At 50.9% G+C, this 27,631-nt stretch overlaps 1 protein-coding gene across 5 annotated transcripts; it reads right to left on the reverse strand.

Moving 5' to 3' along the window:
* Nucleotides 1-1,286: 1,286 nt before the first annotated feature.
* On the reverse strand, nt 1,287-27,631 carry PLD3 (phospholipase D family member 3). Of its 5 annotated transcripts, none has more exons than XM_053397699.1 (13): nt 26,759-26,830; nt 25,146-25,343; nt 21,659-21,722; nt 18,518-18,583; nt 17,410-17,567; nt 14,510-14,693; nt 11,552-11,672; nt 10,374-10,501; nt 9,289-9,489; nt 7,437-7,576; nt 6,557-6,722; nt 4,523-4,622; nt 1,287-3,192 (listed from the first exon to the last, which is right to left on the reverse strand). In XM_053397699.1, exons 3-13 carry the CDS (start codon nt 21,683-21,685, stop codon nt 2,993-2,995), a joined length of 1,491 nt encoding a protein of 496 aa, XP_053253674.1. In that variant the 5' UTR covers nt 21,686-21,722; nt 25,146-25,343; nt 26,759-26,830; the 3' UTR covers nt 1,287-2,992. The 5 variants fall into 5 exon arrangements, with proteins under 5 accessions (XP_053253674.1, XP_053253675.1, XP_053253671.1 ...); XM_053397700.1 differs by having other exon boundaries at nt 25,146-25,319; nt 26,759-26,820; XM_053397696.1 differs by lacking the exon at nt 25,146-25,343 and having other exon boundaries at nt 26,759-27,626.

Below are 27,631 nucleotides of genomic sequence, written 5' to 3' on the forward strand. Positions count from 1 at the left end.
GAGGGCCTTCTGGCGGTTCCCTCACTGTCAGAAGACAAGTTACAGGGAACCAGGCAGAGGGCCTTCTTGGTAGTGGCACCCGCCCTGTGGAACGCCCTCCCACCAAATGTCAAAGAGAACAACTACTACGAGACTTTTGGAAGACATCTGAAGCCGGCCGTGTTAATGTTTAACAGACCACTGTATTTTAATGTTTTGTTGGAAGCCGCCAAGAGTGGCTGGGGAGGCCCAGCCAGATGGGCAGGGTATAAATAATATATTATTATTATTATTATTATTATTACTACTACTACTACTACTACTACTACTACTATTATTATTATATGCAACAGGGGCGGGAGTGCATGGCGTTGAGGTGGAGAAAGCACCTCTCTCAACTCCCCCTGGCCATGCGATACAGTACAGTGGTACCTCGGGTTACAGACGCTTTAGGTTACAGATGCTTCAGGTTACAGACTCCGCTAACCCAGAAAGAGTACCTCGGATTAAGAACTTTGCTTCAGGATGAGAACAGAAATTGTGCTCCGGCGGCATGGCAGCAGCAGGAGGCCCCATTAGCTAAAGTGGTGCTTCAGGTTAAGAACAGTTTCAGGTTAAGAATGGACCTCCGGAACAAATTAAGTACTTAACCCGAGGTACCACTGTATAGGGCAAATTACTACCGCAGGAAGCATTCACAGCAGATCACGCAAAAGATCTTCTTCTTCATGAGCACAACGGCTGCAGCATTGTGTGTGCCCTCTGCCTTCCAGCCAGTCACACAGCAATCACAAGACCACAGCAAATTGGAAAATTATCCTTTAATTGACCAAAGGTCTGTGCTGAAGACAGCAAAAATCTAGGCTACCACCCCATTGGCCGGCAGACAGTCCCTAAGCTGCATGGCAAGACCCCTTGCTGGATGGATCCCTCCATGGAGACAGTGGGAGAATAATGCCCTTGAAATCACACCCAGAGGGCGCAGGGAGTCTGGGGTTGGACTAGATGACCCCTGGGGTACCTTCTAACTCTACAGTTCTAGGACTCCCCACTTCTTGTTGATGGCAATAAATGTTTGACCTGGGAGAAAATGGTATGAGTCCATCCCTACCAGAATCTATGGGCCTGGAAGGTTCTCTTTATAAAACTGCAAAAGCTCCTAGCCTGGATTATGACCTATCTCAGCATTTGGCACTTGACCCACTGTTCAAGAGGACAGAGGTAGCTGCTCTTCTTACAGCTCTTTGCTGACCCTGTTGCATTAAAGTGGGCTGCCACAGGAGATGGAGCAGGCTGGTTTTTTCCTGTTCCGGAGGGTAGAACTCGAACCCATGGCTTCAGGTTACAAGAAGGGAGATTGACCCAGAAACTCCAGCGGGTGCAGAATGCCGCTGCGAGACTCCTTACAGGGTCCTCACCGCGGGATCACATTCACCCGGTGCTATACCAGCTGCACTGGCCCCCGGTGGAGAACAGGATCAGGTTCAAGGTGCTGGTTTTCACCTTTAAAGCCCTATATGGCCTAGGACCCTCGTACCTATGGGACCTCCTCTCCCGGTATGTCCCACGGAGGACCTTACGGTCTTCAAACAAAAACATCTTGGAGATCCCGGGCCACAGGGAGGTTAGGCTGGCCTCAACCAGAGCCAGGGCTTTTTCGGCTGTGGCCCCGATCTGGTGGAACGCTCTGTCACAAGAGACTAGGGCCCTGCGGGACTTGACATCTTTCCGCGGGGCCTGCAAGACGGAGCTGTTCCACCAGGCATTTGGCTAAGGCGCAGCCTGACTCCCTCTCTCCTTCTGTAATCTTCATAGAACTCTAGCCCAATGGTTGCCATTAATTTGATTCTGAACTGATTTTAGACTGTATTTCAATTAATTGACTGTGATTTTATGTAAATTGTGCTATTTTTACTGTTGTTAGCCGCTCTGAGCCCGGCTTTGGCTGGGGAGGGCGGGATATAGATAAAATTTTATTATTATTATTATTCTGACTAAACACCAGGAGGAACTTTCTGACGGCAAGAATTGTTTGGCAGTGGAGCGGTCTCCCCCGGAAGGGGATGGAATCTCCTCCCTCGGAGGTTTCTAAGCAGAGTTTGGATGGATCCCTGCCAGGGATGCTTCAGCTGGGATTCCTGTATTGCAGCAGGGGGTTGATCTAGAGGACCTTTGGGTATCCCTTCCACCGCTATGAATCTACGGTTCCCATTGCCAGTACTCTTTGAGTGCTGAGTGCCTTAGAGCCACTGGTCAAGGAAGGACAGTGGCAATTTCGGCAGCGACAGAAGCTGGTTAGTAGCTTGGTGTGTGTGGTCCTCTCTGAAAGGCATTAACGGCAGAGAAACAAGGCAGAACAGGGAGCGCCAAGTCAGACTGCTTGGCCCATCTAGCTTAGCGCAACCTACACTGACTGGCAGAGGCTCTCCACAGGTTCAGACAGGTTCCACCCGACTTGGGAGCTTCTGAGCGGCACACCGCCTGCAACACCTCCTCTCTCGCGATTCTTCACACTTCTGCTGAACAGGAGGAGGAGATTCCTCCGCGAGGGATCTTTTTGGCCAGGAAGCCTTTTCCGTTTTCTCCTCCTTAAACCCACGTCCCCTTTCCCCCTAACTGCTAAACGCCCTCTTCTCTACATCTATCCTCCCACCCACACAAAAACCTTTTGCTTCCCGGTTCGGAACAGTGACTTTTTACCCACAATTTGCATGCGCCAAAAGCTCCCTTTGCACGTCACTTGGTTGTTTGCGCATGGCAAACCCCCCACCCACCCCCAATCCTTCGGTCAGGCTGAATTGTTCCCTTGCAGGAGTTTCTCTTACCCCAAACATTTGCCCCCAAGGAGGCCTTGGGTACCCCCTGGTTCACTCGGCTGGAGAGCAGGGGTCCCGCAAGGTTCCCCAGGGAGACCCCCTGACTCTGAGGAAGCCCCTCCACCAGCCTCCCGATAGGGGGCCGGCACTCGCAGCCCCTCTCCAGCTGCGGACGGGCAGAGGGGGTGTCCCTTTGGCTAGTAGGTGCCGCAGAGCTGCTCCCACTGGCCTGGCAAGCTCAGTTCCTGGCTGTATCTGGAGTTCCAGTCCCGCTCAAACACTGCCTGCAGCTGATCGCGCACCGTGGGCTGCTCCCCGGCCTCCACGTGGCTCTGGTTCACCACCAGGGCAGACCCCGCCGTGTGAAGGAAGTAGTCCCCGGACCAGTTGGACGTTCCTGCCAGAAAGGAAGGGAAAATAAACACTTAAGAGTCCTGCGTTCTGCAACAAAGCTTGATGACAATGGCATTCGCGGCGGGAGGCAGCCGTGCTTCTGAATCCCAGCTGCTGGAAGCCACAGAAAGGGGGGAGCTCTGTGTTCGAATCCTGAGTGCTGGTTTCCCACAAGCAATTGTTCCGCCACCGTGAGAAGAGGGTGCTGGACCAGGTGGGCTAGGCAAATTCGTGGTGGAGAAGGAGCCTATTGATGACTGCTCATCTACAATTCTCGTCTCAAAATGGATATTACAGCGTTGGGAAAGGTTCAGGAAAGGGCTGCCCTAATGATCGAAGGGGTAAAGCAGGAAAGGGTGCCGCGCTTGGAGCTTTTCAGTTTTACTGAAAAGGCGAGGAAGAGGCGACGTGATAAAGGTTTATTAAAAAATATATACGCATGGCAGGGAGGAAGTGGCGAGAGAGACGTTTTTTCTTCCTCACAATAGAACCTGTGGACAATCCCTGAAGCTGAAGGTTGGGAGATTCAGCACTGATAACAGAAAAGCCCTCCTTCAAGCAGCACGGAGGGAAACTGTGGAACTCCCTGCCACAGGAGGCAGAGATGGCCATCAAGGTGAATGGCTTTAAAAGAGGATGGGACCAATTCATGGAGGTGGAGAGGGTTATCGATGGCTCCTAGCCGGTCGGAGGCAGCAGTGTTCCTGAACAACAGTCACTGGAAACCACAGGAGGGGAGAGAGCTATTAGGCTCGGATCCTGTTTCCGAGTTTCCCCAAAAGGCATCTGGATGACGTGGGCCTCCAATGAACTCCCCTTAGTCCCTTCTGTTCTCCCCCTTATGGCTGCTTCTCTCCCTCTCCCACTGCTGGACAGTTTTCGCCCCTGCTAGTCCCCGGCAACTAATGGATGCAGGTGGCGCTGTGGGTTAAACCACAGAGCCTGGGACTTGCCGATCAGAAGGTCAGCGGTTTGAATCCCCGCGACAGGGTGAGCTCCCGTTGCTCGGTCCCTGCTCCTGCCAACCTAGCAGTTCAAAAGCACATCAAAGTGCAAGTAGATAAATAGGTACCACTCCGGCAGGAAGGTAAATGGCGTTTCCGTGCGCTTCTCTGGTTCGCCAGAAGTGGCTTAGTCATGCTAGCCACATGACCCGGAAGCTGTACGCCGACTCCCTTGGCCAATAAAGCGAGATGAGTGCCGCAACCCCAGAGTCGGTCACGACTGGACCTAATGGTCAGGCGGTCCCTTTACCTTTACCTTAGTCCCTGGCTAAGCTTTCTGCCTCAACTGGCCTCCCCTTTACGACTGCCCCCGCCCCTCAAACTACTCACCAATATAAGCCACCTTGTCCGTCACCATGAACTTGCTGTGGTTCACTCTGGCGTAGGGGATCTTGGCCTGCGACTCATTGGCTGGGACCACAAAGAGCCTCTGGCGGAGAAGGGGAGAAAGACAAAACTGGGGTGCATGTGGAAGAGGGGGGTGCTTGGCACGCAGAGGAGCAGCTGGGAGGCAAGCGGAAATGGCTCTCCAGGGAGCCTGGCAGAGCCGTCTTTCCCATTGGGCTTAGTGGTGCGTCATGCCAGGGCGCTGGCCTCTCAGGGGCGCCCTAGCGAGTGGGGGAGCTGCGTAGCTTTGCCGGCGGCTTCCCCTTTCCCTGCACACCCGCCAGCTGTGCCCCATCAACCATATTGCTGGCGGGCGTGCAGCTTTGCCTCCCAAGCCTCTGTGAGGATCGCTCTCTTTAACCTATACCTAAACGACATGGTCCAGTGTCTAACATCTCCAGAGTTCCAGGCCCCTAAACTGGCCTCAAAACCAATCTCTGTACTATTATATGCTGATGATGCGGTCCTCTTATCCCAAACAGAAATAGGCCTAAAAAGACTGATAAGAGAATTCTCAGTGTATTGCCAGAGAGAACACCTGGTCGTAAACTATCAGAAAACCAAAGTTATGGTTTTCTCAAGAAAATATAAGCCCCACAGTTGGAGTATAGACAATCAGCCAATCGAACAGGTCAAAGCTTTCAAATATTTGGGCCTTATCTTCCAGTCCACGGGGTCATGGGGAGCACACCAAAAATGTGCAAAAGAAAAAGCATCCCAAAGTGCCAAGACTCGCTTTTTCCATACAAAGGGTGGCAAACATATACCATCAGCCCTAGAAGTCTTCAAAGCTAAACCCCTAGCACAGCTACTATACAGGGCTCAGATTTGTGCTGGTAACCACCTTAGCACTTTGGAAGTTGTTCAATCAAAGTTTCTAAGGATGGTTTTTTTCTGTACCGCCATGCGTCCCAAACGCATCATTGAGACTGGAGGCTAGTCTCCCTTCAGTTACAAATACAGACTTGGCAAAGAACTCTTAACTTCTGGCTCTGCCTAAACTCACCCCCCCCCGGGTTTGCTATCCCTAGTACTTCAAGACTCCCATAAAAGTGCCTGCCTTAAAACCGTCTATCAAAAACTTCACTCTTGTGGCCTATCCCCACAACACCTACTCACTATGGGCCCCACTAAAGCAAACAGACTAATTGGGCAACGTCTATAAGATATCGAGCATCAGAACACCCCAGCCACTATAAGGAAATTCTGCCCTTGGTATGTTCATTTTCCACCTCTCCATTTTGATTCTCTGGCCCCATATCTGCACAAACTTCTTATCCCAAAATGCAGACATGCTTTTACACTTGCAAGACTGGATGTTTTGCCATCTTGCGGTAACTTGAGGGTCGATACCAAAAGATCCCACCTGAGAAACGCCTTTGCCCCTATGGAGATGGCAGCACCGAAACAGCGGCACACGTCCTCCTGTCTTGCACTCTCTACAAAGACCTGAGGAACGAGCTCATCACCCCACTCGTCCTGACCATCCCAGGGCGCTCAAGCACTGCCACAATGTCCTTTCTCCTATCAGATCAAAATGAGCAGATAACAGCAAAGGTTGCTAGGTTCATAGCAGGGGCAATCAGAATAAGGGCCACTAACTGACTGCTGATTCAGGACTTTAAATTGTGCTCATATATCAAATCTCCCTTTCTGCGTATACTGTAATGTTTTATTGTTGCTATGGCCATTGGCTAGTGCAAATAAAGTTTTTATCTATCTATCTCCTCCCACGGAGGCTTGGGATGGAAGCTGCGCCCCGCCAACTATATGGCTGGCAGATGTGCAGCTTCCTTCCCAAGTCTACGCGGGAGGAGAGCGATCCCCGCAGAGGCTTGGGAAAAGGTCAACAACTCTGGGAAACGGGGGGCGCCAGAGAGATCTTTGCACCACGGTGCCAGATATGCTTAAGACTGCCCTGGAGCCCGGTCTTCCAGGGCTAGGGAGCCCCGTCCCAGCCATCGGGGGTGTCCTTACCACTTCCATGTTGTAGTGGGTGCGGACGTCGTGCATTGCAGCCAAGGAGCGCAGAAAGGGGAACATATTGGCCTTGGAGTGCCTCCAGCATCCGACCAGAAGTCGCACACGGACTCTCCTCTCATAAGCCACCTTCCGCAAGTGGTCGTCAATCACTGGCCAGAACCTGAGCGGGAAGAAGGAAGCAAGAGTGTCGGGGCCACATCCTGCACTGCCACCTGTGACGTGGGGCAGCCTGCCAACTGGTCTAGCGCCCCTCGAACGGGGACAGCATAAGATGGACATTGAGAGGTGCTATGGTGCCAGAAGAGACGCGGTGGAGCCTAGGACTTGCCGATCAGAAGGTCGCCGGTTCGAATCCCCACGATGGGGTGAGCTCCCGTTGCTTGGTCCCTGCTCCTGCCAACCTAGCAGTTCGAAAGCACGTCAAAGTGCAAGTAGATAAATAGGTACCACTCCAGCGGGAAGGTAAATGTTGTTTCTGTGCGCTGATCTGGTTCGTCAGAAGTGGCTTAGTCATGCTGGCCACATGACCCGGAAGCTGTACTTCGGCTCCCTCGGTCATAAAGCGAGATGAGCGCCGCAACCCCAGAGTCGGCCACGACTGGACCTAATGGTCAGGGGTCCCTTTACCATTACCTGGCCACCCAACTGTACAATTCATTTCTGCTTGCCAGGCGGAATGACCTCCCCATATTCTGGCTCTTCCCCAGAGTGGATTTGGGGGAGGCAGGCAGAAGGAGAAGCCCTGTTGCATCAGCAGGAGCCTCTGCAACGGCTTCCCGGCCAGTGCTTCTTGGTTTGTAAAGCTTATCCTTCCCAGAGCCAAGGGAGGGGAGGGAGAGAAGCTGCCCCGCGGCCCCATCAGCTGCACACCTACCTCTTGGGGTGCGAGAACTCCATGGTGGGCAGGTAGCTCATCACCTCAATGTGAACAAACTCATCGGCGTCATCAATGATGCTCACCAGGGACTGGAGGTCCTCCGTCCGCCCCGCGGCACACAGCGCAGGGGGGGCACTCTGGAGGCAGGCAGAGGGAAAAGAGACTCAGGAAAGGAGGAGGAGAAGGATGGGCACCCAAAAGTCAGGCACACGGTTGACATCCTGTCCTGGGCAAAGGTAGAGTGGGCTGCCTGGGGAGGGCTTTTTTCAGAATGAGGTTTTCAAATTTTTATTGAATCTTCAGGACTTTGCTATGGCGTTAAATGCAGGGGTCAGCAAACTTTTTCAGCAGGGGGCCGGTCCACTGTCTCTTAGACCTTGTGGGGGGGCTGGACTTTTTTTGGGGGGGATGAACAAATTCCCATGCCCCACAAATAACCCAGAGATGCATTTTAAATAAAAGCACACATTCTACTCATGTAAAAACACCAGGCAGGCCCCACAAATAACCCAGAGATGCATTTTAAATAAAAGCACACATTCTACTCATGTAAAAACACGCTGATTCCTGGACAGTTCATGGGCCGGACTGAGAAGGCGATTAGGCCGGATCTGGCCCCCGGGCCTTCGTTTGCCTACCCATGAGTTAAAGTAACAATCCAGGAGGAAATATGAAACAAAGGGAGGCAGGCAACGAAAAACCTAACCAGGGGTCAATGCAGTTACCTTGTGAAATAAAGTTCGTTCTTTAGAGACCAATGACTGAATTATTTGCTACGCCAAAAACCTGATACAGAAAGAGCGCAAACCAAATGTTATGAACGCCAAACAAAGCCACATTTCATAGGGACTTGCCACCTCTGTGACTTTCCTGTTGTGTAAGGAACAAATGGCCGGCAAATGGAGGCAGAATCCATAGGTTTCACTGCAACCTGATATATGTCAGTTTCTCAGAAATAATAATTAAAAAAAAATTATGGAACCAAACAGTTAAAGGAGAAAACAGCAAAGACCTGATGAAGAGAGCACAGCAGAGGTTATATTTTCTGAGAATCCTCCAGAAAAACAATCTCTCAAAGGACCTGTTGATGGCATTTTACCATTGTACTGCTGAGACTGTATTAACTTATGGTCTAGTTTGGGAGCTGCACGGTCAGGGACTAAACAATGCTGCCCAGGGTTGTAAAGACTGCAGAGAGAATAATTGGGTGCACTCTTCCCACCTTGGATCAAATCTACGCTTCCAGGTGTCATAAGAAAGCTGCAGAGATAGCGCAGGATTTTAATATTTTAATATTTTTTTGGAAGCCGCCCAGAGTGGCTGGGGAAGCCCAGCCAGATGGGCGGGGTATAAATAATAAATAATAAATAAATAAATAAATAAATAAATAAATAAATAAAAATAATAATAATAATAATAATAATAATAATAATAATAATAATAATTATTATTATTATTATTATTATTATTATTATATAGTGCGCACCCCGGAAATGATCTCTTTCAGCTTCTGCCTTCTGGAAGAAGGTACAGGGTTATAAAGACTAGGACTGGCCGTCTGAGAAACAGTTTCTACCCAAATGCAATTCTGGTATAAGGAGTCTCTATGGGAGTATATTGTATTTTAAAGTGGGGTTTCAGAGTTTTTAGGGGTTTTTGAATGTCTTATGTAGATTTTTCAATTTCATTGTTCTGTACGGGACAATGACAATAAAGGTATCGTATCGTATGATATCGTATCGTAAAGGAACCCCCCGAGTCAGCCCCCGGCATCTGAGCACCAAGGATGCCAGCAGAGACTGGAGCAGGGGGTCTGGAGCAGAAGGGGGCCCCTGCCCTCCCATCTCACCGAGAAGTAGACCCCGGCCTCCGTGCCGTTCAGCTCCAGCTCCAGCGGCGTCTCCTTGTTATAGGAGGTGGTGTAATTGGCCGGCCAGGGCGACGGGATGGTGGCGTTGGGCAGACCCAGAGCCCAGTAGGCCTCGAACATCTTTCCCAAGTCCTGGGCCAGGCAGCTGCAGTTGTAGATAGCCATGCCCAGCTCCTTCACCTGAGGGCCGAGAAAGGGAGAGGTTAGCAGGAGGCCGCAGGATAGAGCCCAGGCGCAGTTGATGTAGGCTGCAGGATCTATGGGAAGAAGCACCCAGGACACCTGAAATCAGCCCCAGAGGAAAAACGGAAGCAAGAAGAATTACTGACGAAAGAAGAATGGCGGATGAAGTTGATGGACTATGCAGAATTGGATAAATTAACAGGAAGGATTCGAAAGCTGCGGGACCAGAGATTCTTAGAAGACTAAATACATGAACTATTTGAAAAGCAATTGTAATGAACAGATTACGCTAGTAGGACTGCAAGAAGTTCTGTAAGGAGCGCTATTTGAAATATTGCAAGAAAGACTATGAGGAGAATTATTAGTTAAGGATAATTAAGAGTAAAAGAATAATTAAGAAATGCAGAGTAAGTGATAAAGAACGGAAAATCCCGCCCTGTGGAACGCCCTCCCAGCAGATGTCAAGGCAATAAAAAACTATTTTACTTTTAAAAGACAACTGAAGGCGGCCCTGTTTAGGGAAGTTTTTAATGTCTGATGCTGTATTGTTTTTAATATTCAGTTGGAGGCCGCCAAGAGTGGCTGGGGAAACCCAGCCAGATGGGTGGGATATAAATAATAAATTATTATTATTAAATATATATGTTGGCCTCCAGGTGGGCCTCCCTCCCTCCCTCCCTCCTTGGGGAAGCCATTCTGGAACTGGGGTGCTGCTGCAGCCGAGGGGAACCCCTGAGCCCCCACTTCTGATGTGAGAGGTGGACTCAGAAACTATCAGGCCCAACCGTCCCGTAAAGAGAATAACCCTGACCCCAGTCCCACAGGCCAGGACGGGGGGCCCCCGCCCCACAAAGGCCCTCCCGGAGGGTCGTGGGCATCACCTGGGTGAGGGCGCGCCAGTCCATATTCGCGCTGCCAAGGAAGATGTGTTGCTGGTCCACGATCCAGAATTTGGTGTGCAGGACCCCACCGGTCAGTTCCGGGAAGTTGACTTTGCGGATCTGGGCGCCTGGAGGAGTTTGGGAACAAGACAAGGAAGGGCGCTGCTAGTTCTCAGCACCTTTTACAGCCTCGCCCGCAAATCCAGCCCATACACTTGGTTTTAAGAGTGTAAGCTCCTCGGGGCGAGGACCTCTCTGATCCTGCAAGCGACCAATAGTAATTGAGCCCTTTCAGTAGGTCTGGCCTGAATCTCTTGCAAGAGAAAGCCCCTTCTTTGGGGGGGGGTCCTTTTTCTAGCATTACAAGCGAGGGGGGAAAGTCTCTTACATAATTTTACCCATCTCTGTCTTCTAAGCTAAGCAGTCCCTGAATTCAAAGCCTTTTGCTTCTGGGTTTTATTAAATCTTCCCAATTATTACCTAACTCCAAACATATATCTTTTGTTTTGTTTTGTTACACCTTTTCTTATTGAATTCCTGTCCCTCCTTTCTGAATCCCCCCCCCTTTGTAGTTGCATTAAAACCATCATTAAAATCAGATGCCAAGGAAATAAATAACTACAGCCATACCTCGAGTTACAGACACTTCAGGTTGCGTGTTTTTGGGTTGCGCACAGTGCCGAACCCAGAAGTAGCGGAACGGGTTACTTCCGGGTTTCGGCACTCGCGCACGCACAGAAACACTAAATCGGGCTTTGGGCATGCGCAGAAGCGCCGATTCGCAACCCGTGCCTGTGCAGACGCGGCGCTGAGGGTTGCGAATGTGCCTCCCGCATGGATCACGTTCGCAACCCAAGCGTCCACTGTATCTGACTTTTAGAAGACATCTGAAGGCATCCCTGTTTAGGGAAGTTTTTAATGTCTGATGTTTTATTGTGTTTTTAATATTTTGTTGGAAGCCGCCCAGAGTGGCTGGGGAAACCTAGCCAGATGGGCAGGGTGTAAAGAATATATTATTATTATTATTATTATTATTATTATTATTATTATTATTATTACTACTACTGTCTTTTTCGGGGGCGCAGAAAGGAGACCCCGCCCCCCCCCACCACCCCCGTGCTGAAATCCAGGCGCGCTCTCTCTCCCTCTCTCTCTCTCTCTCTCTCTCTCTCTCTCACCGCTCTCCTCCAGCAGCTGCAGGTCAGAGCAGGGCATCCGGGAGGAAGGAGGATTGACGGCTATCCGCAAGGTGACGCCTCTGCTGGGCACCTCCCTCAGCACTGCCAGGATTTCCTCCCCCTGTGGGAAAAGGGAGGGGGTCCATCAGCGGCCACGATCCGGGCCAGGTGAACAGGGCCCTTCCTGGACAGGCCGTCCCATTCCCAGGTGCAGGATCCGTCCCGCCGATTGAACCCTTTCAAATAGTTTGGGATGAGTCCTTCAACAGCGGGTTGGGCCAGATGACCACTGGAGGTCCCTTGCAACTCTATGATTCTGTGTTGAGGTGAGATAGAGATATCTTGAAAAAAACTGGGGAGGGGGAGGAACATATTGAATTTGCACATTACCCACCCAAATGGGGAAAACTGGAAGCTGAGCTCTTCAGAAACATGACCCTCATCCAGCCAGAGGCTAAATCCTCTTAGTTTGCAACTGTTTTGAGGCTGCAAGCCAGAAATGGGCATCTTAGATCTCAGGTTGGCTAGTGCATGGGGGGGGCACTACCCATTTTGTTCGCCTGCTGACGAGAGAGCCAGGCAGCCACCAGCCGAATCTCTAACAAGCCGGACCCCACAGGGAGGCTTTGGGTTCGATGCTCATCAAAGCAAAATACACTGCCTATGGGACATGCTGAGGGCCCATCTAGCTCCACACTGGCTGGCAGCAGCTCTCCAGGGTTTAGGGTTGGGGAGCCTTTCCCAGTCGCCCCCAGCTGGCTGAACCTGTCATCCACCACGTTTAATACTTTTATATTCCACCTTCTTCTCCTAGGAGCTCCAGGCGACATCCATGGCTCTCCTCCTCTTATTGAAGCCCCACAACGACCTTGTGAGGTAGGCCGGGAGGAGTGACTGGCCCCCAAGGTCGCATCCAGTGACCTGCAGGGGCAAGGGGCGAGAAATCGAACCCTGGTCTCTCTCAGGTCCAAGTCCAGCCCTCTAAACACGACTCTAAGCCGGCTGCCCTGCGAAGCAGGTTGCTCTAACCACTGAACCGCCGCTGTCCGTCCCCCCCATGCAATAATTTGCAACGCTGCATTTCTGTTTGGAACTGCCTTTTTCAGATCATCTGCAACTTGGGAGGCTCTGGGATTTAGAGCTTCTCACACAGCTCAGGACAGGCGTGAATTCTGCTCTTAACAAAAGCAGCTGCCTCTCCAACATGCCCGCAGGCGCAGGCCATGACCGACATGCGAAAAACGGATGTTTTGCTTTCCTCAAAGGGCCCTTTGATGGGCACAGAGGCTGAAGGAGGCGCCGCCACCCCAGGCAATTAGACGCCTGTTTGCAAGCGGGTTTGACAGGGTCTGCCGGGTGCTAAGCGCCTTCGCTGCTGCATATTTTGGCACAGACAGGCAGCCACCTTTTCAGACACACCAGCAGGCAGTGTGGTGTAGTGGTTAGAGAGCCAGACTAGGCCCTGGGAGAGACCAGGGTCCAAATACCCTACTCCCTGGGTGACCTTGGGGGCCAGTCCCTGCCTCTCAGCCTGGCCTACGTCACATTGCTGTTGTGAGGATCAGAGTGTTGGAGCAGGACCTGGGAGACCAGGGTTCAAATCCCGTCCCCCACGGCCATGAATCTTACTGGGCGACATAGGGCCAGTTGCTGACCCTCAGCCTGGCCTACCTCGCAGGGTCGCTGGGAAGATTAAATGAGGAAGAGGAGGAGGAGGACCATGACAGCTCCTTGGAGAAAAAGGTGGGGTAGAAATGCGATAAGTACGTACATAAAATATTACGAATCCCATTTCTGCTTCGTTTTACACGAGAATGAATGGTTTAGCTTCACCACCATGAAAACAGCTGCAGCAGCCAGGGGGCTGGCTGGATTGATCAACCAAGGGGTACTTTTCGTGTTGAAATAGGGGATGTGGTGGGTATTTATTTATTTTATTTATACATACCCCGCCCTCCCTGGCCAAGACCGGGCTCAGGGTGGCTAACATCAGGTACAAAAACAATTGATTAAAATACAACTTAGTAAAGGTAAAGGGACCCCTGACCGTAGCAAATGACTCTGGGGTTGCGGCGCTCATCTCGCTTTACTGGCCGAGGGAGCCGGAGTACAGCTTCCGGCCAGCAGGACTAAGCCGCTTCTGGAGAACCAGAGCAGTGCACGGAAACGCCGTTTACCTTCCCACCGGAGTGGTACCTATTTATCTACTTGCACTTTGACGTGCTTTCGAACTGCTAGGTGGGCAGAAGCAGGGACCGAGCAACAGGAGCTCACCCTGTCGCGGGGATTCGAACTGCCGACCTTCTGATCAGCAAGCCCTAGGCTCTGTGGTTTAGACCACAGCGCCACCCGCGTCCCTAAAATACAACTTAAAAACAAGATTAAAATACTACTTCAAATGCAGCCTCATTTTGGTGGAAGCCCAGATCAAAAACAAATCTTCACGAAGGCCAACTATCCAGACTGGTCCTACATGGGCCAGAAAAAAGCCAGGGAAGTCCCCAAATAGGGGTTCCATCACAGAAGGAAAAGGAAAAAGGGGATCAGGCTGGTTCCAAGCCAAAGGCCAGGCGGAACAACTCTGTCTTACAGGCCCTGCGGAAAGAAATCAGATCCCGCAATGACCTGGTCTCATGAGACAGAGCATTCCACCAGGCCAGTGTTGAAAAGACTCCATATTCCCATTTGCAACCCCTGGAAAGGCTTGCTGGAGGAAGGCAGAGCAACCCTTGGGAAAGCCATTCTGCAGCAAAGGAAGCAGCTGGCACAGAGCGCTTCACATCGCTCAATACTGCCTGCACCAACTGGCAGCAGCGCCTCTCCAGGGCGTCAGATGGGCTGCCCCTCCCAACCCCACCTGGAGATGCCCCCAGGGACCGAACCCAGGACCCTCTGGTGCCCCCCACCCCGAGCCGCGATGGCCCTTGACCGAGGCCGTTTCCGGAGAGAGCTCTCCACCTGGCTGGCCGAGGGGTCCTGGGTGCCAGTGTCCTTGTTGCTCAGGGTCCAGTAAAAAGAGGCGATGTCCACACTGCGGGTGGCGTCTGCCAGGAGGGTCTTCCAGGCGTCAAAGATGGAAGGGTTGAGGGTGCTGTTGTCGTCGTACGTCAGCCCCTCGGGGACGCTCTCCGCCAGGACGCTCCTGAGGAAGAAGAGGAGGAGAGGAAGGGCAGCTTTTGCAAGAGTGGGGGGGGGCAAGACATCTTCTCCCCTTGCAAGTCTCCTTGGGCTGCAGGCTGGTTGGCCTGGAAGATTCACAACATAGCTGTCAACGTTTCCCTTTTTTAAATTCCCTTATTCCGAATAGGATTCCTCGCAAGAAAAGGGAAAAGTTGACAGCTATGATTCACAACCGTGTATGTGCCAATCTGAACTTTCTCGATTTTTTTTTATGGAAGGCAGGGTTAGAAACTCAGGTATGTAAGCTATTCACCAAACGACACCTTAAAACCCAGATTACAGTTGCCACAATGCAATGTCTAGGCTATGGTTACCAGATTTTTTCACTGAATCCGGGGACACTTTGTTGTTGTTGTTGTTGCTGAAGCTGTGTAGCAACAGGGAGTCAGTAGTGGGGATGGTGTGGCCAAAGACCCTGGGCCCAAGCACACATGCATATTGTATAAAGGTGCAAAGCCCTTCTTTCGCACCCTGTGAAACATAAATGTGCAGTTTTTAAAAACTGGGCAACGACGCGCTGTGCACCCGTGACTCCTGAGCCTTCCCCGATCTCCTGCCCCCTTCCCCCTTTGTTTTGACAGATTGTGGGGGGCTCGGGAGTCGTGGGCAGGTAGCCGGCCGTTGCCCAGGAGGGGCGCAAGGTGCATGGTTTCTCTGCCAGACAAGGTGCAAGGCCCTTCTTTTGCACCCTGTGAAATATAAATGTTACGTACTGAAGTTCTCACCCTGGGCCAGCAGGGGGATACTGTAGATAGTTTTCACTCAGGTCCACATATGCAAATAAGGGATTGAAAGTGATGTTCAGTGATTGGATAGTTACAGAAAGTGGTTACTGTTGCGTTGTAGTGGAGCTCTATATAAGCAGGCTGGCTAAACCCTTCAGCCCAGTTCTGTTCTGGGCCTGTGAATAAACAAGAGCTGTTTGAAGAATCGCTGTGTTGTCTGATATGTTGACCCACAACTTAACACTAAATTCGCAGAGTTTTTAAAAAACTGGGCAACGGCCACTCGCCCGCAACTCCAGAGCCTCCCCCGATCAGTCAAAGCAAAGGGGGAAGGGGGCAGGAGATCTATACCGCCGGACGTCCCCGGTTCCCCTTCAGCAGTGGTGGCGGCAGCAGCAGTCAGCAGTCCAGAGCCAGCCTGGTAGCGCAGTTGGCTCTGGCTGACTTCAGGAGCTGCTCACTGCTGTGGCGCCCACATTTTTCATCACTGGAAGTCCCCATATGATCTATCTTGTGTGCAACACATCATATCGGGACTTCAGGCGAGGGAAAATGGCGGGCGCCAGGGCAGCGAGCAGCTCCTGAAGCAAGCCAGAGCCAACTGTGCTACCAGGCTGGCTCTAGGCCGCTGAGGCTGCCGCTGCCACGTTTCCCGAGGACAGATTTGCAAATCTGGGGACATTCCGGGGACGGAATTTGTCCGGGGACAGATTTGCAAATCCGGGGACTGTCCCCGGGAACCGGGGATGTCTGGTAACCCTAGTCTAGGCACCTTTTTCTTTTTGCAAGGTTGCCAAGGTGAAAATGAATTGTGCTTATTGCCATCCCGGCCTCCAGAGATTTCCACATGGCCCCCATGCGCTGCCCTGTCCCTCAGCTATAAATCTCAGAGAGCTGAACAGCGTTTACTCTGGAAAGTGGAAGCAGTCCCGACCAAAGAAGACTGGCAAACCAAGTTAATGGACTATGATGACATGGCGAAACTAACCAGAAAGCTCAGAAATCAAGATGACAAGAAATTTAATAAAGAATGGGAAATGTTTATTATGTATTTGCAAAAGTACTGTAAACAGGCTAATACATTGGCAGGATCTTAAAAACACTTGTAATTTTAGGAATCTGAGGTAAAAAATAATAATTTGGAGTAGAAATGATAGGCAGCTGAAAAGAAAATTTAAGGAACCAGGGGTGGGGGAGGGAAGTCATGGGATTCGGAGAATCCCATTTTATGGATTTGATATTGCTTTTATGTATATTTTTCTTTGTTTGTGGATGTTATTGAATTTGCTATTTTGTGTTTTTTGTTTTTGTTATTTTTGTTGAAAATTTAATAAACATATTATGAAAAAAAGAACAGCATTTACTCCGTAAGTCACAGTCTCAGCAGAGACGCAGCTCAGGCTTTGTTTAAATTTTGACTATGTCTTTTCTGTTTCTCATATTGTCTTTTTATGTTGTGAACCGCCCTGAGATTGATGGGCATAGGACATTATACAAATTGAATTAATTCATTATAACCCCCTCCAGGGACACGGGTGGCGCTGTGGTCTAAACCACTGAGCCTAGGACTTGCCGGTCAGAAGGTCGGCGGTTCAAATCCCCGCAACAGGGTGAGCTCCCATTGCTCTGTCCCAGCTCCTGCCCACCTAGCAGTTCGAAAGCACGTCAAAGTGCAAGTAGATAAATAGGTACCACTCCGGCAGGAAGGTAAACGGCAATTCCGTGTGCTGCTCTGGTTCGCCAGAAGCGGCTTGGTCATGCTGGCCACATGACCCGGAAGCTGTACGCCGGCTCCCTCGGCCAATAAAGTGAGATGAGCGCCGCAACCCCAGAGTCGGCCAAGACTGGACCTAATGGTCAGGGGTCCCTTTACCTTTACCTTAACCCCCTCCAAAGGCAATAGCTGTGCCAAGAAGAGGCCCAGAACAACCTCGCCGCAGGCAGAGCCCTCACCTGCAGGGATCGTTGCACCTGTTGCCCAGGTAAGGCCCAGCAGCCGCCTCCTTCCCTGCTGAGGTCAGACCACGAAAGGGGAGGATGAACATGTGGAAAAGGAGGGCGGTCGCCAGCATCGTCGAGAGGATGGACACCACAAGGATGCAGCGGAAGCCCTGCGAAGGAGAAAGAGGGAAGGAAGTGTGCATCCTGCACTTCTTGTTTTTAAGGTTTTCGTTAACAATTTCAGCAAAACAAAATATCAAAACATATCATATTCATTATTCTTTCCCCAACACCCCCTCAAACCCCCTCCCCCCAACTTCCCTCAGTTCCTCTCTGATTTCTCAGCACATGTTATTCTCTGCATGTTATAAAATTATACATATCTTTACATTATCTGTCTACCATGTTATCAACCAATAAATTTGTGTATGTTAATTCAAAACATTCCTCTTTAACAAGGACTTTGGCTGTCTGACATCCAGCGCCCTTTTGAAATATGTTGTGGAAGCCGGAGATTATTGGGTTGTTCTTGTTTTTATTTTGATAGTGTGTTTTTTTGTTTTCATATTGCGATTTTATCTTGTGAACCGCCCTGAGATCTGTGGATATAGGGCAATATACTACTACTACTACTAATAAATATAATAATAATTCCTGTTTAGGGAGGTTTTTAATGTTTGATGGTTTCTCACTTCTTATTATTATTATTGTTGTTGTTGTTGTTGTTGTTGTTATTATTATTATTATTATTATTATTATTATCATCATCATCATCATCATCATCATCGTTATTTTGTTGGGAGCTGCCCAGATGGGCAAGGTAAATGTAATAATAACAATAACAATAACACAACAATAACAATAACAATGCACCCAGACCCAGGTCTGGAGTGAAGAGGGAGTCCCCACTGCACAGGTCACAATGTTAATTTTTGGGGAACTCCTGTTTCTGCATTCTTCCATGGCACAAACTGTTCCTTAACCAGTTATTGATCCATTTATAGGGCTGTGCCTCTTTTCCCATGGCTTGAGAGGTGTGTTTTGGGGGGGGGGATGGGACTTTATCCCAGCTCAGGCTCTTCACCAGAACCTGGAAGGGGAGGAGAAGGAAGAGACTAACCTTCTTTGGAGCCAAGCTGGGCTGCTGGGTCAGTGGGGGCTCCTCAGGGCTGCGCAGCACCTTCAGCTGAAAGGAAGGAAGCGGAGAGATGAAACACCCTGGGAACTCCAGGCAGCAGGATCTCAGGATCCGCAGTGTGTGCAGACGGGCAGGTGAACTGCACTCACCTGTGACCCCTTTGGGGACAGCCAGCCCCACGTTGGAGCCGGAGGCAGGAAGCCCAGCTGGCTTCCCCTTTCCCCACACATTTACGAGGGGGAAGTCTGCCTCCTCAAGGGGAATGGGGCTTGTGCAAAAAGCTCCCCGGCTCCCATTCATCACAGTGGAGCCGATGTGAGAGGAAAGGGGGGGGGAAGAGACTGGCAGAACTGTCCCTGTCCATAGGCGCCGACTCCATGGGGCTTGAGGGGGCCCGAGCCCCCTCAAAAATTCGTTTGGGGGGGCTCCGCCCCCCCAATAATCTCCGGCGCCCCTCCAGCAGAGCGCCATCGCCGCCCCTCCCCCAGCCCAAAATGCACAGGGGGGGCGGGCTGCATGCCTCCTGCCCTCCCTCCCGAGCAAAAGCTCCACCCAATTTCCTTTGGAGCTGATTAATAGGCGCAGCACGCTCTCCCCTATTCGCTCACGAGGAGGCGGCGCCACTTTATTTGCATATTCATGAGCTTATTTATTATTCATGAGCTTTCCCGGGCCCCCCCAATATTTTTTATAAGTCCGCGTCGCTGTCCCTGTCGCAGATGCAACACGATCCCTTTGTAAGAACTTTGACCTTTTAGTGTGGCAGACTACAAACTTTGGAACTCCCTGCCTCTTGACACCAGGAAGGCGCCTTCTCTGTGCTCTTTTCGGCAGCTGCTAAAAGCATCTTCCTTTAGACAAGCCTGTCCAGATGCTAATAATAATAATAATAATAATAATAATAAATTTTATTTATATCCCGCCCTCCCCAGCCAAAGCCGGGCTCAGGGCGGCTAACAACAATAAAATAATACAACATTCTAAAATCATTTCATTATAAAATTAATTCAAATCAAATTGATGGCAACCATTGGGCTAGAGTTCTGTGAAGATTGCCGAGGGAGGGAGTCAGGCTGGGCCCTGGCCAAAGGCTTGGTGGAACAGCTCTGTCTTGCAGGCCCTGCGGAAAGATGTCAAGTCCCGCAGGGCCCTAGTCACTTGTGACAGAGCGTTCCACCAGATCGGGGCCACAGCTGAAAAAGCCCTGGTTCTGGTTGAGGTGAGCCTAACCTCCCTGTGGCCTGGGACCTCCAAAATGTTTTTGTTTGAAGATCGTAAGGTCCTCTGTGGGACATACCAGGAGAGGCGGTTCTGTAGGTACGAGGGTCCTAGGCCGTAGAGGGCTTTAAAGGTTAAAACCAGCACCTTGAACCTGACCCTGTACTCCACCGGGAGCCAGTGCAGCTGGTATAGCACCGGGTGAATGTGATCCTGCAGCGAGGACCCTGTAAGGAGCCTCGCTGCAGCATTCTGCACCCGCTGGAGTTTCCGAGTCAGTCTCAAGGGCAGCCCCACGTAGAACGAGTTACAATAATCCAGTCTGGAGGTGACCATTGCATGGATCACAGTGGCTTAGAATGGTAATCATGGAATTGTAGAGTTAGAAGGGACCCCGAATCTCTTGTCCAACATGGGGCTTGAACACACAACCCTGAGATGCGAGTTCTAGTCCGTTTTTACCCTACTTGGCCATTTTACCTTTTTGAAAGCCTTAAATCACTGCTGTTAATTTCCTTTACGGATAATGTTACGGTTATAACTTTTTTTTTGCAAATTTCGAGGGCATTTTCCTTTTGCAAAAAAGCAGTGCATAAATTTTACAAAATAAATAAACAAATCATTAGGCTGCTGTCTCTCATGCCTTGTTACGCTGCCGTTTCTACGGGGATAGACGCTCGGTATTTATTACCCCTGCTATGCAAAAATCTCCAAATGAATCCGAACTTCAATGTCTAAAATCCCTGGTAGAGGACAAGGATTCTGAAATCACGTTAGTAAAGGTAAAGGGACCCCTGACCATTAGGTCCAGTCATGGCCAACTCTGGGGTTGCGGCGCTCATCTTGCTTTATTGGCCAAGGGAGCCGGTGTACAGCTTCCATGTCATGTGGCCAGCATGGCTAAGCCGCTTCTGGCAAAACAGAGCAGCGCACGGAAACACCGTTTACCTTCCCGCCGGAGCGGTACCTATTTATCTACTTGCACTTTGACGTGCTTTCGAACTGCTAGGTTGGCAGGAGCAGGGACTGAGCAACGGGAGCTCACTCCGTCGCGGGGATTCGAACCACCGACCTTCTGATCAGCAAGTCCTAGGCTCTGTGGTTTAACCCACAGCACCACCCGCATCCCACGAGATCACATTAAGGGTAGCCAAATTCTGTGTGATTGCCATAAAACTTAGGGAACAAGCTGTGGTATCATAATGATTAATAATAATAGTAATAATAATAATAATTTATTTATATCCCGCCTTCCCCAGCCGAAGCCGGGCTCAGAGCGGCTAACAACAGCAAAATGATAAAACATTCTAAAATCATTTCATTAAGGTTTTAAATGATAATTTTAGGTTATACATTAATGACTAAGTTTTAATTTATGTATTTTTTAACTGTTGCTATATCTGTATTGTCCCTGTTATACCTAATTGCAAATTCAAATGTATCCCTATCATGTTTTATGACTTCCTTGATATGTGGGCTGGAACTGGTCTGTGACAGAAATAATAAAATTCATTCATTCATTAGGCTGGGAAGCGGGGACACACTTGCCGCACGTCCAGCCTTTGGGAGGAGTTCAATGTCGCACTTTTATGATTGCCAATGCAAGCACTTAGAATCATAGCATTGGAAGGGACCCTGGGATCATCTAGTCCAGCCCGCTTCAAACGCAGGAATCTCTTGCCCAATATGGGGCTCAAACCCACGACTCTGAGATTAAGAGACTCACGTTCTCCCAACTGAGTTATCCCAGCTCTTGAGGGTATCAAACAGAACAAGGTTCCCTCCTGCCCCCTGTGCACTGTTCTGGGGGAGCAGAAGAACTCTTTGCACTGACTCCTGCTGGTGCAACTGTTTAGTGTGATCCATCCCTTTGGACACACCCAATTTAGGCAAGCAAGGATTTACCTGGTGGTAGGTGACATGGGGCTTCATGGCCGAGGCGGAACGAGCAGGAAAAACCTCAGGAGGCCTGGGAAGGAGACAAGGAGGAGAGTGAAGGCCGCTACAGCGTCATGGAAGAGCTGTAGTTGTGGCCGGATTTCCCTGGTAGCCAAAGGCAAACCGACATCTGGCCAAGTTGCCTCATGCGGCCTCAAGCGCAGGATCACACCTGGGCAGCCCAGAGCCCCAGCATCCTCTGCAAGGTCAGCAAGGGACTCAGCAGCTGTGCTGGATTTTGACTGTGGGGGGAATTGGGGAGGACCAGAACCAAGGAGGCACCCTCCGGTCAGGTGGGATTGCTATGAGGAATTATGAAAAACGGAACACGCCATTGTGTCCACGATGAAAGCATTGCTTGACTGGGCTTGAGTCATTGACAATAATTTCTGCTAACATCCCACAAGCCTCTGCATCTCTGCCCATCTTCTCTAGGTAAAGGTAAAGGTACCCCTGCCCGTACGGGCCAGTCTTGACAGACTCTGGGGTTGTGCGCCCATCTCCCTTAAGAGGCCGGGGACCCGCGCTGTCCGGAGACACTTCCGGGTCACGTGGCCAGCGTGACAAAGCTGCATCTGGCGAGCCAGCGCAGCACACGGAAACGCCGTTTACCTTCCCGCTAGAAAGCGGTCCCTATTTATCTACTTGCACCCGGGGGTGCTTTCGAACTGCTAGGTTGGCAGGCGCTGGGACCGAGCAGCGGGAGCGCACCCCACCGTGGGGATTCGAACCACCGACCTTTCGATCGGCAAGCCCTAGGCGCTGAGGCTTTTACCCACAGCACCACCCACGTCCCTTTGCCCATCTTCTCTACTTCTCTACAAATCAATATGGCTAACCTGATCCAGAACACCCACCCACCCCACTCACACATGAAAACAAGGACCACCACAGCCAACCACAAAAAAAACCACACCCTAGGCCAACCCCAACCTCTCTCACCACCAAAGGAACACAAACAGCAGAGAACCTGCACAAGCAACACTGACACCAAGCCCTACATATAGTAAGTAAAATAGAAACATCGCCGCCGCCACCCCATCTTCCCCCCTCACCTCTTTCCCCCTTTTCTTCCCAATGTCTCAACAAATGAAACTGATTTGTAAAAATGTTACACTTTCGTAAATGAAGAAAATATTTCCTAAAAAAATAAGAGCATATTATGAAAATGAAATTAATGTAATACCCAGCGAAACACAGACAAAAATAAAACTAACAAAAACAAAAACCCAACTATGTGCTGCGCAAATAAATACTTCATTTTATCTGTCCCGAAACTTCCAGCATTCTCATTCCCCGCCCCCCTGTCCTGGCCAAGAACAGCAGCGTGAAGGCAGCAAAACACAGGTGAGGTTTGGGCTTCTGCCAGAAGCAAACAGATGCCTAAGGAGCAGCAGCAGGAGGAGGAGAATGTGAAGTAGACCAAGGGAACTACTTGAAATTCTGCACAGAAACACGACCCCTTTTTTGCATGCCCTTAAAGCAGGCTTTCCCAACTTGGTGCCCTCCACATGGTTCGGACAAAAACTTGGCCAGGTCCCAATGAAAGTCGGGGTGGGAAGGGCTTGCAGGGCAGGCAGGCAGGCACTGTGAGTCAGCCCAGGCAATTATGGAGGAGAGCAGCAACTCTTCCAAAATGCAAAACCAGCAGCTGGATTAAAGGAGTGTAACTTCCTGCTCTAATCTGGGTCACAAGTGCTGGGTTAAGGCTGGGAGCAACACTGCTTGGAATGTGGAAAAAGCTTCAGTCACCAAGGCCAGCTTGTTGTTGTTCAGTCATTTAGTCGTGTCTGGCTCTTCGTGACCCCCTGGACCAGAGCACGCCAGGCACTCCTGTCTTCCACTGCCTCCCGCAGTTTGGTCAGACTCATGCTGGTAGCTTTGAGAACACTGTCCCACCATCTCGTCCTCTGTCGTCCCCTTCTCCTTGTGCCCTCCATCTTTCCCAACATCAGGGTCTTTTCCAGGGAGTCTTCTCTTCTCATGAGGTGGCCAAAGTATTGGAGCCTCAGCTTCAGGATCTGTCCTTCCAGTGGGCACTCAGGGCTGATTTCCTTCAGAATGGAGAGGTTTGATCTTCTTGCAGTCCATGGGACTCTCAAGAATCTCCTCCAGCACCAGAATTCAAAAGCATCAATTCTTCAGCGATCAGCCTTCTTTATGGTCCAGCTCTCACTTCCATATATCACTACTGGGAAAACCAGAGCTTTAACTATACGGACCTTTGTTGGCAAGGTGATGTCTCTGCTTTTTAAGATGCTGTCTAGCTTTGCCATTGCTTTTCTCCCAAGAAGCAGGCGTCTTTTAATTTCTTGACTGCTGTCCCCATCTGCAGTGATCATGGAGTCCAAGAAAGTAAAATCTCTCACTGCCTCCATTTCTTCCCCTTCTATTTGCCAGGAGGTGATGGGCCCAGTGGCCATGATCTTGGTTTTTTTGATGTGGAGCTTCAGACCATATTTTGCGCTCTCCTCTTTCACCCTCATTAAAAGGTTCTTTAATTCCTCCTCACTTTCTGCCATCAAGGTTGTGTGAGGAACTTAATATATCTTTTTAAATGAAAGCACTGCTTTATTACAAGAGGTGACCAAGGTGCTGCCCAGTTCATACCTACTGCAGCTCAGCAGCTGCCCACAGAGAGGCCCATTTTAAAAAATAATTTAAGGAACGAAGGAGGGAAGGGTCAGCTGTGCCAGTGGCTCTCAAAATTAGGGCTTACTCCCAGTTTGCAACCTCTGGGCTCAGCCCTGGGACCCATTAAGTACAGCCATGGAAGAGAGGGTCTCTGAGTTTGTGCAGAGTGCACTGTCTTCTCCAGCGAGTAGCCTTCCTGCCCATGTTCTCTGGGGTTTCATGCCACAATGTTGGCATTTCAGACAGACCCATATTTCACTTGAAAAAGCAGGGTCGGGTTGGATGTCAAAACCACGCTGGGATTATTAGTAAAGGACCAATATATATAAATAACTATAATTATTACATTTTTAAAAATTCATGCTGTACGAATCAGAAACAGCCTCTTAGGAGCAATTGTGTTGAAGGGGCAGTTGGCAAGGCAGACCACAGAAAACAAATACGCTTCGTATCGTAAAATCTATATCGATGCAATTTCTTTTCTCGTATTTCACCATGCCCATAATTTGCATTTTTTTTTAATTTTCCCTTCTTTTTTAAAAGATGCAAACTGTTGTAAACAAAAATCTGCCCTTTTTTCCCTTATGGGGTATCCAAGAGCCCATATAGAGTCCTTACATAGGTTCCCTATTGGTAGGAGAGAATAACAGAGGCCAACCCCAACCAGAGAATATTGAGAAGCAAAGCAGCTAGTAAGCCTAATTTTTATTGATCTGTTGCAACAGGGTGCTCCCCTCACACGCAGGAGAGAGGAGGGACCCAGAAAAATGGCGCGCAAGGGATATCAAATCCAAACTCCTCCTCTTCTTCTTCGCATTACCTTTGTTGCTGCAAGGTAGCTGAGGCTGCTGGCAAGGCAATCTCCTGAGTCTCTATCTTGTGAGCCAGTGTGGTGTAGTGGTTAGAGCGGTGGACTCGTAATCTGGTGAACCGGGTTCGATTCCCCGCTCCTCCACATGCAGCTGCTGGGTGACCTTGGGCCAGTCACACTTCTCTGAAGTCTCTCAGCCCCACTCACCTCACAGAGTGTTTGTTGTGGGGGAGGAAGGGAAAGGAGATTGTTGGCCGCTTTGAGACTCCTTAGGGTAGTGATAAAGCGGGATATCAAATCCAAACTCTTCTTCTTCTTCTTGTATTATGGTTTGTATTTTTGTGTTTTTATATTGTAAACAGCCCTGTGGTCGTGGAGTGAAGGGCGGTATAGAAATTTAATTCCCAAAGGGAATGTGGCTCTCAGGCTGAAAAATCTTCCTCACTCGTGAAGCATACTTCCCCACCAAGCCTTGCATTGCATGCTCTGGCTGGCAGCAGCTGAGCTCTCTAGAATTGTCTTAGGAGAGGAGAAAGGTAGCCTTCCCAACCCCGCCCTTTTCCTTAAACTGGAAGTGCTGGAATCCAAACCTGGGACTTTCTTCACGCGAAGCCAGGCTCTGCGGCTGAGGTAACGCTTTTCTCCTGAAATGCTGACACTGCTCTCTTGAAGGCCAACACACAGCGAAAATTATCAGGAACAAATCACATGGTTTTGGGGGAAGAAGCCCTAAACGGTTCAGCATTATCAGCATCCTGCATGCAGGAACATAGGAAGCGGCCATATACAGGGTGAGGCCATCTAGTCCAGTGTCGCCTACACTGATTGGCAGCAGCAGAACTCTCCCAGCCCTGCCTGGAGACTGAATTTGGGACCTTCTGCATGCTAGGCAGGTGTCCTCCGGCTGAGCTACGGCCCTTCTCTGGTTGAAGCCTCAAACGCATCTCCAGGAGCAACTGGGATGGTCCTCCCACCTGCCAGTCAGTGCAGACAATACTAACCTAGATTGCCCAGTGGTCTTTGCCTTATGGGTCTGAACTCAGCCCCAGGACACTTTCTGTAATCCGGATTGGGAGGAGACACCCAGAGAGTCGCGGGACCCAAACCCGCTTCCAGCTCGGGGCTTCTCAGACCTGGGAGATGCTCGGAGAGCCTCGCAGCGGTAGCCAACGTGGCGCCCTCCAGTGCTGCCGAACTGCCTGATCCTTGGCCGTGTGGGGCTGACGAGAGTCGGGCAAGGCCTGACCTTGCCACCTGCTCCAGGGAGGCGGCCTCTGCTGGACTCCGGCTCGGGGGAAGAGAAGCGCGCCCGCTCGGTTGACTGGGTGCTACGCCCTTGGGCACCCGGGGTGCCCCCCGCGCGTCCAGGGCGCCATTCCGACGTGACGCGGGAGCCCGCAGGTGCAAGGCAGGCGGGGCCCGATTGTTTCCGAATAGGAAGCTGGGGTGGGAGAAAGAAATAGGGGGGATCTCCTCCAGGCCAGGTCAAGGGAGAGCCCCGGACGCGCCCCGATCGGAATTCAATGCGTCTCGTCGGGGCGGAAATCTGTGCGCCCCACAAAAGCGGCTCCGCCCCACCAGGGACTCCCGGCCCGGCCCCACCGCCGCGCACCCCCGTTTACCTCGGGCCGGCGGAGCAACAGCTGTCGTGGCGGCGGCGCTTTCCTCCGGACTGGGACAAGCGGCAGCCCCGGGCGGGGCGGAGACGCGGCAGCCGGCCAGACGGCCCCCAGGCGGGGCTCCCGCTCACGATCCGCCCCCTCCGCCCCGGAACCTGCTGGGTGGTGGTTGCGCCTCTGAGCACGTGCAGAGCGCCTCCCTGCTGCCCACCCGATCCCAGCAGCCAGACTGTGAGCGGGAGGACGGAGGTGGGGGGGGGGACCCTGCCCAGCAGGTTATGGTTATTGTTGTGGTTATTTACTAACATATGCCGCCCTTCGCCCTGAAAATCACAGAGCGGTTCACAGCATCCCACCCCTTTTCCCCGGGGTTGCGAGCTCCTCGCCGGCAAAGAACGAGTTAAAAGCAGAGGCAGAGGCTCCGCCCCCTGAATGGAACTCCTAAGCACCACCTGGGACCGTACCATCTGCCCTCGGGAGAGGAGACGGCGAAAGCGTGTTCTTCACAGCGCGGAAAAGCCGAGCAGCGCTGCTCCCAGTTTATGCCCCTGACTTAAAATTATTCTGTGGCGGACGGGGGGTGGGCAGCTTGATTTTGACCGCCGCCCTTGGAAAACGAATTCTTCTATTCTCTTTCCCCCCTCTGTGAGAATGGTTCCTTCCCAGGACAGCGGAGACAAAGGGAGCCGCGACCGCTCAGAACGAACCATTATAGCCAGTGAAGGGGGGCACTCTGAAGCGGCAAGGGAAGGAACTGGGTCCAGTAGCCCTGAATAGTAAGAAATAAAATGGGATAAGAAGCGCGTGGAGGTTTTTGTTGTTGTGCCCTGGGAAAAGAGGTCAGAATCCCCTGCTCTGCATCCGTCCCGTCCCCCA

The sequence above is a fragment of the Podarcis raffonei genome, chromosome 8 (genome assembly GCF_027172205.1).
Source record: "Podarcis raffonei isolate rPodRaf1 chromosome 8, rPodRaf1.pri, whole genome shotgun sequence".
Lineage (NCBI taxonomy): Eukaryota > Metazoa > Chordata > Lepidosauria > Squamata > Lacertidae > Podarcis > Podarcis raffonei.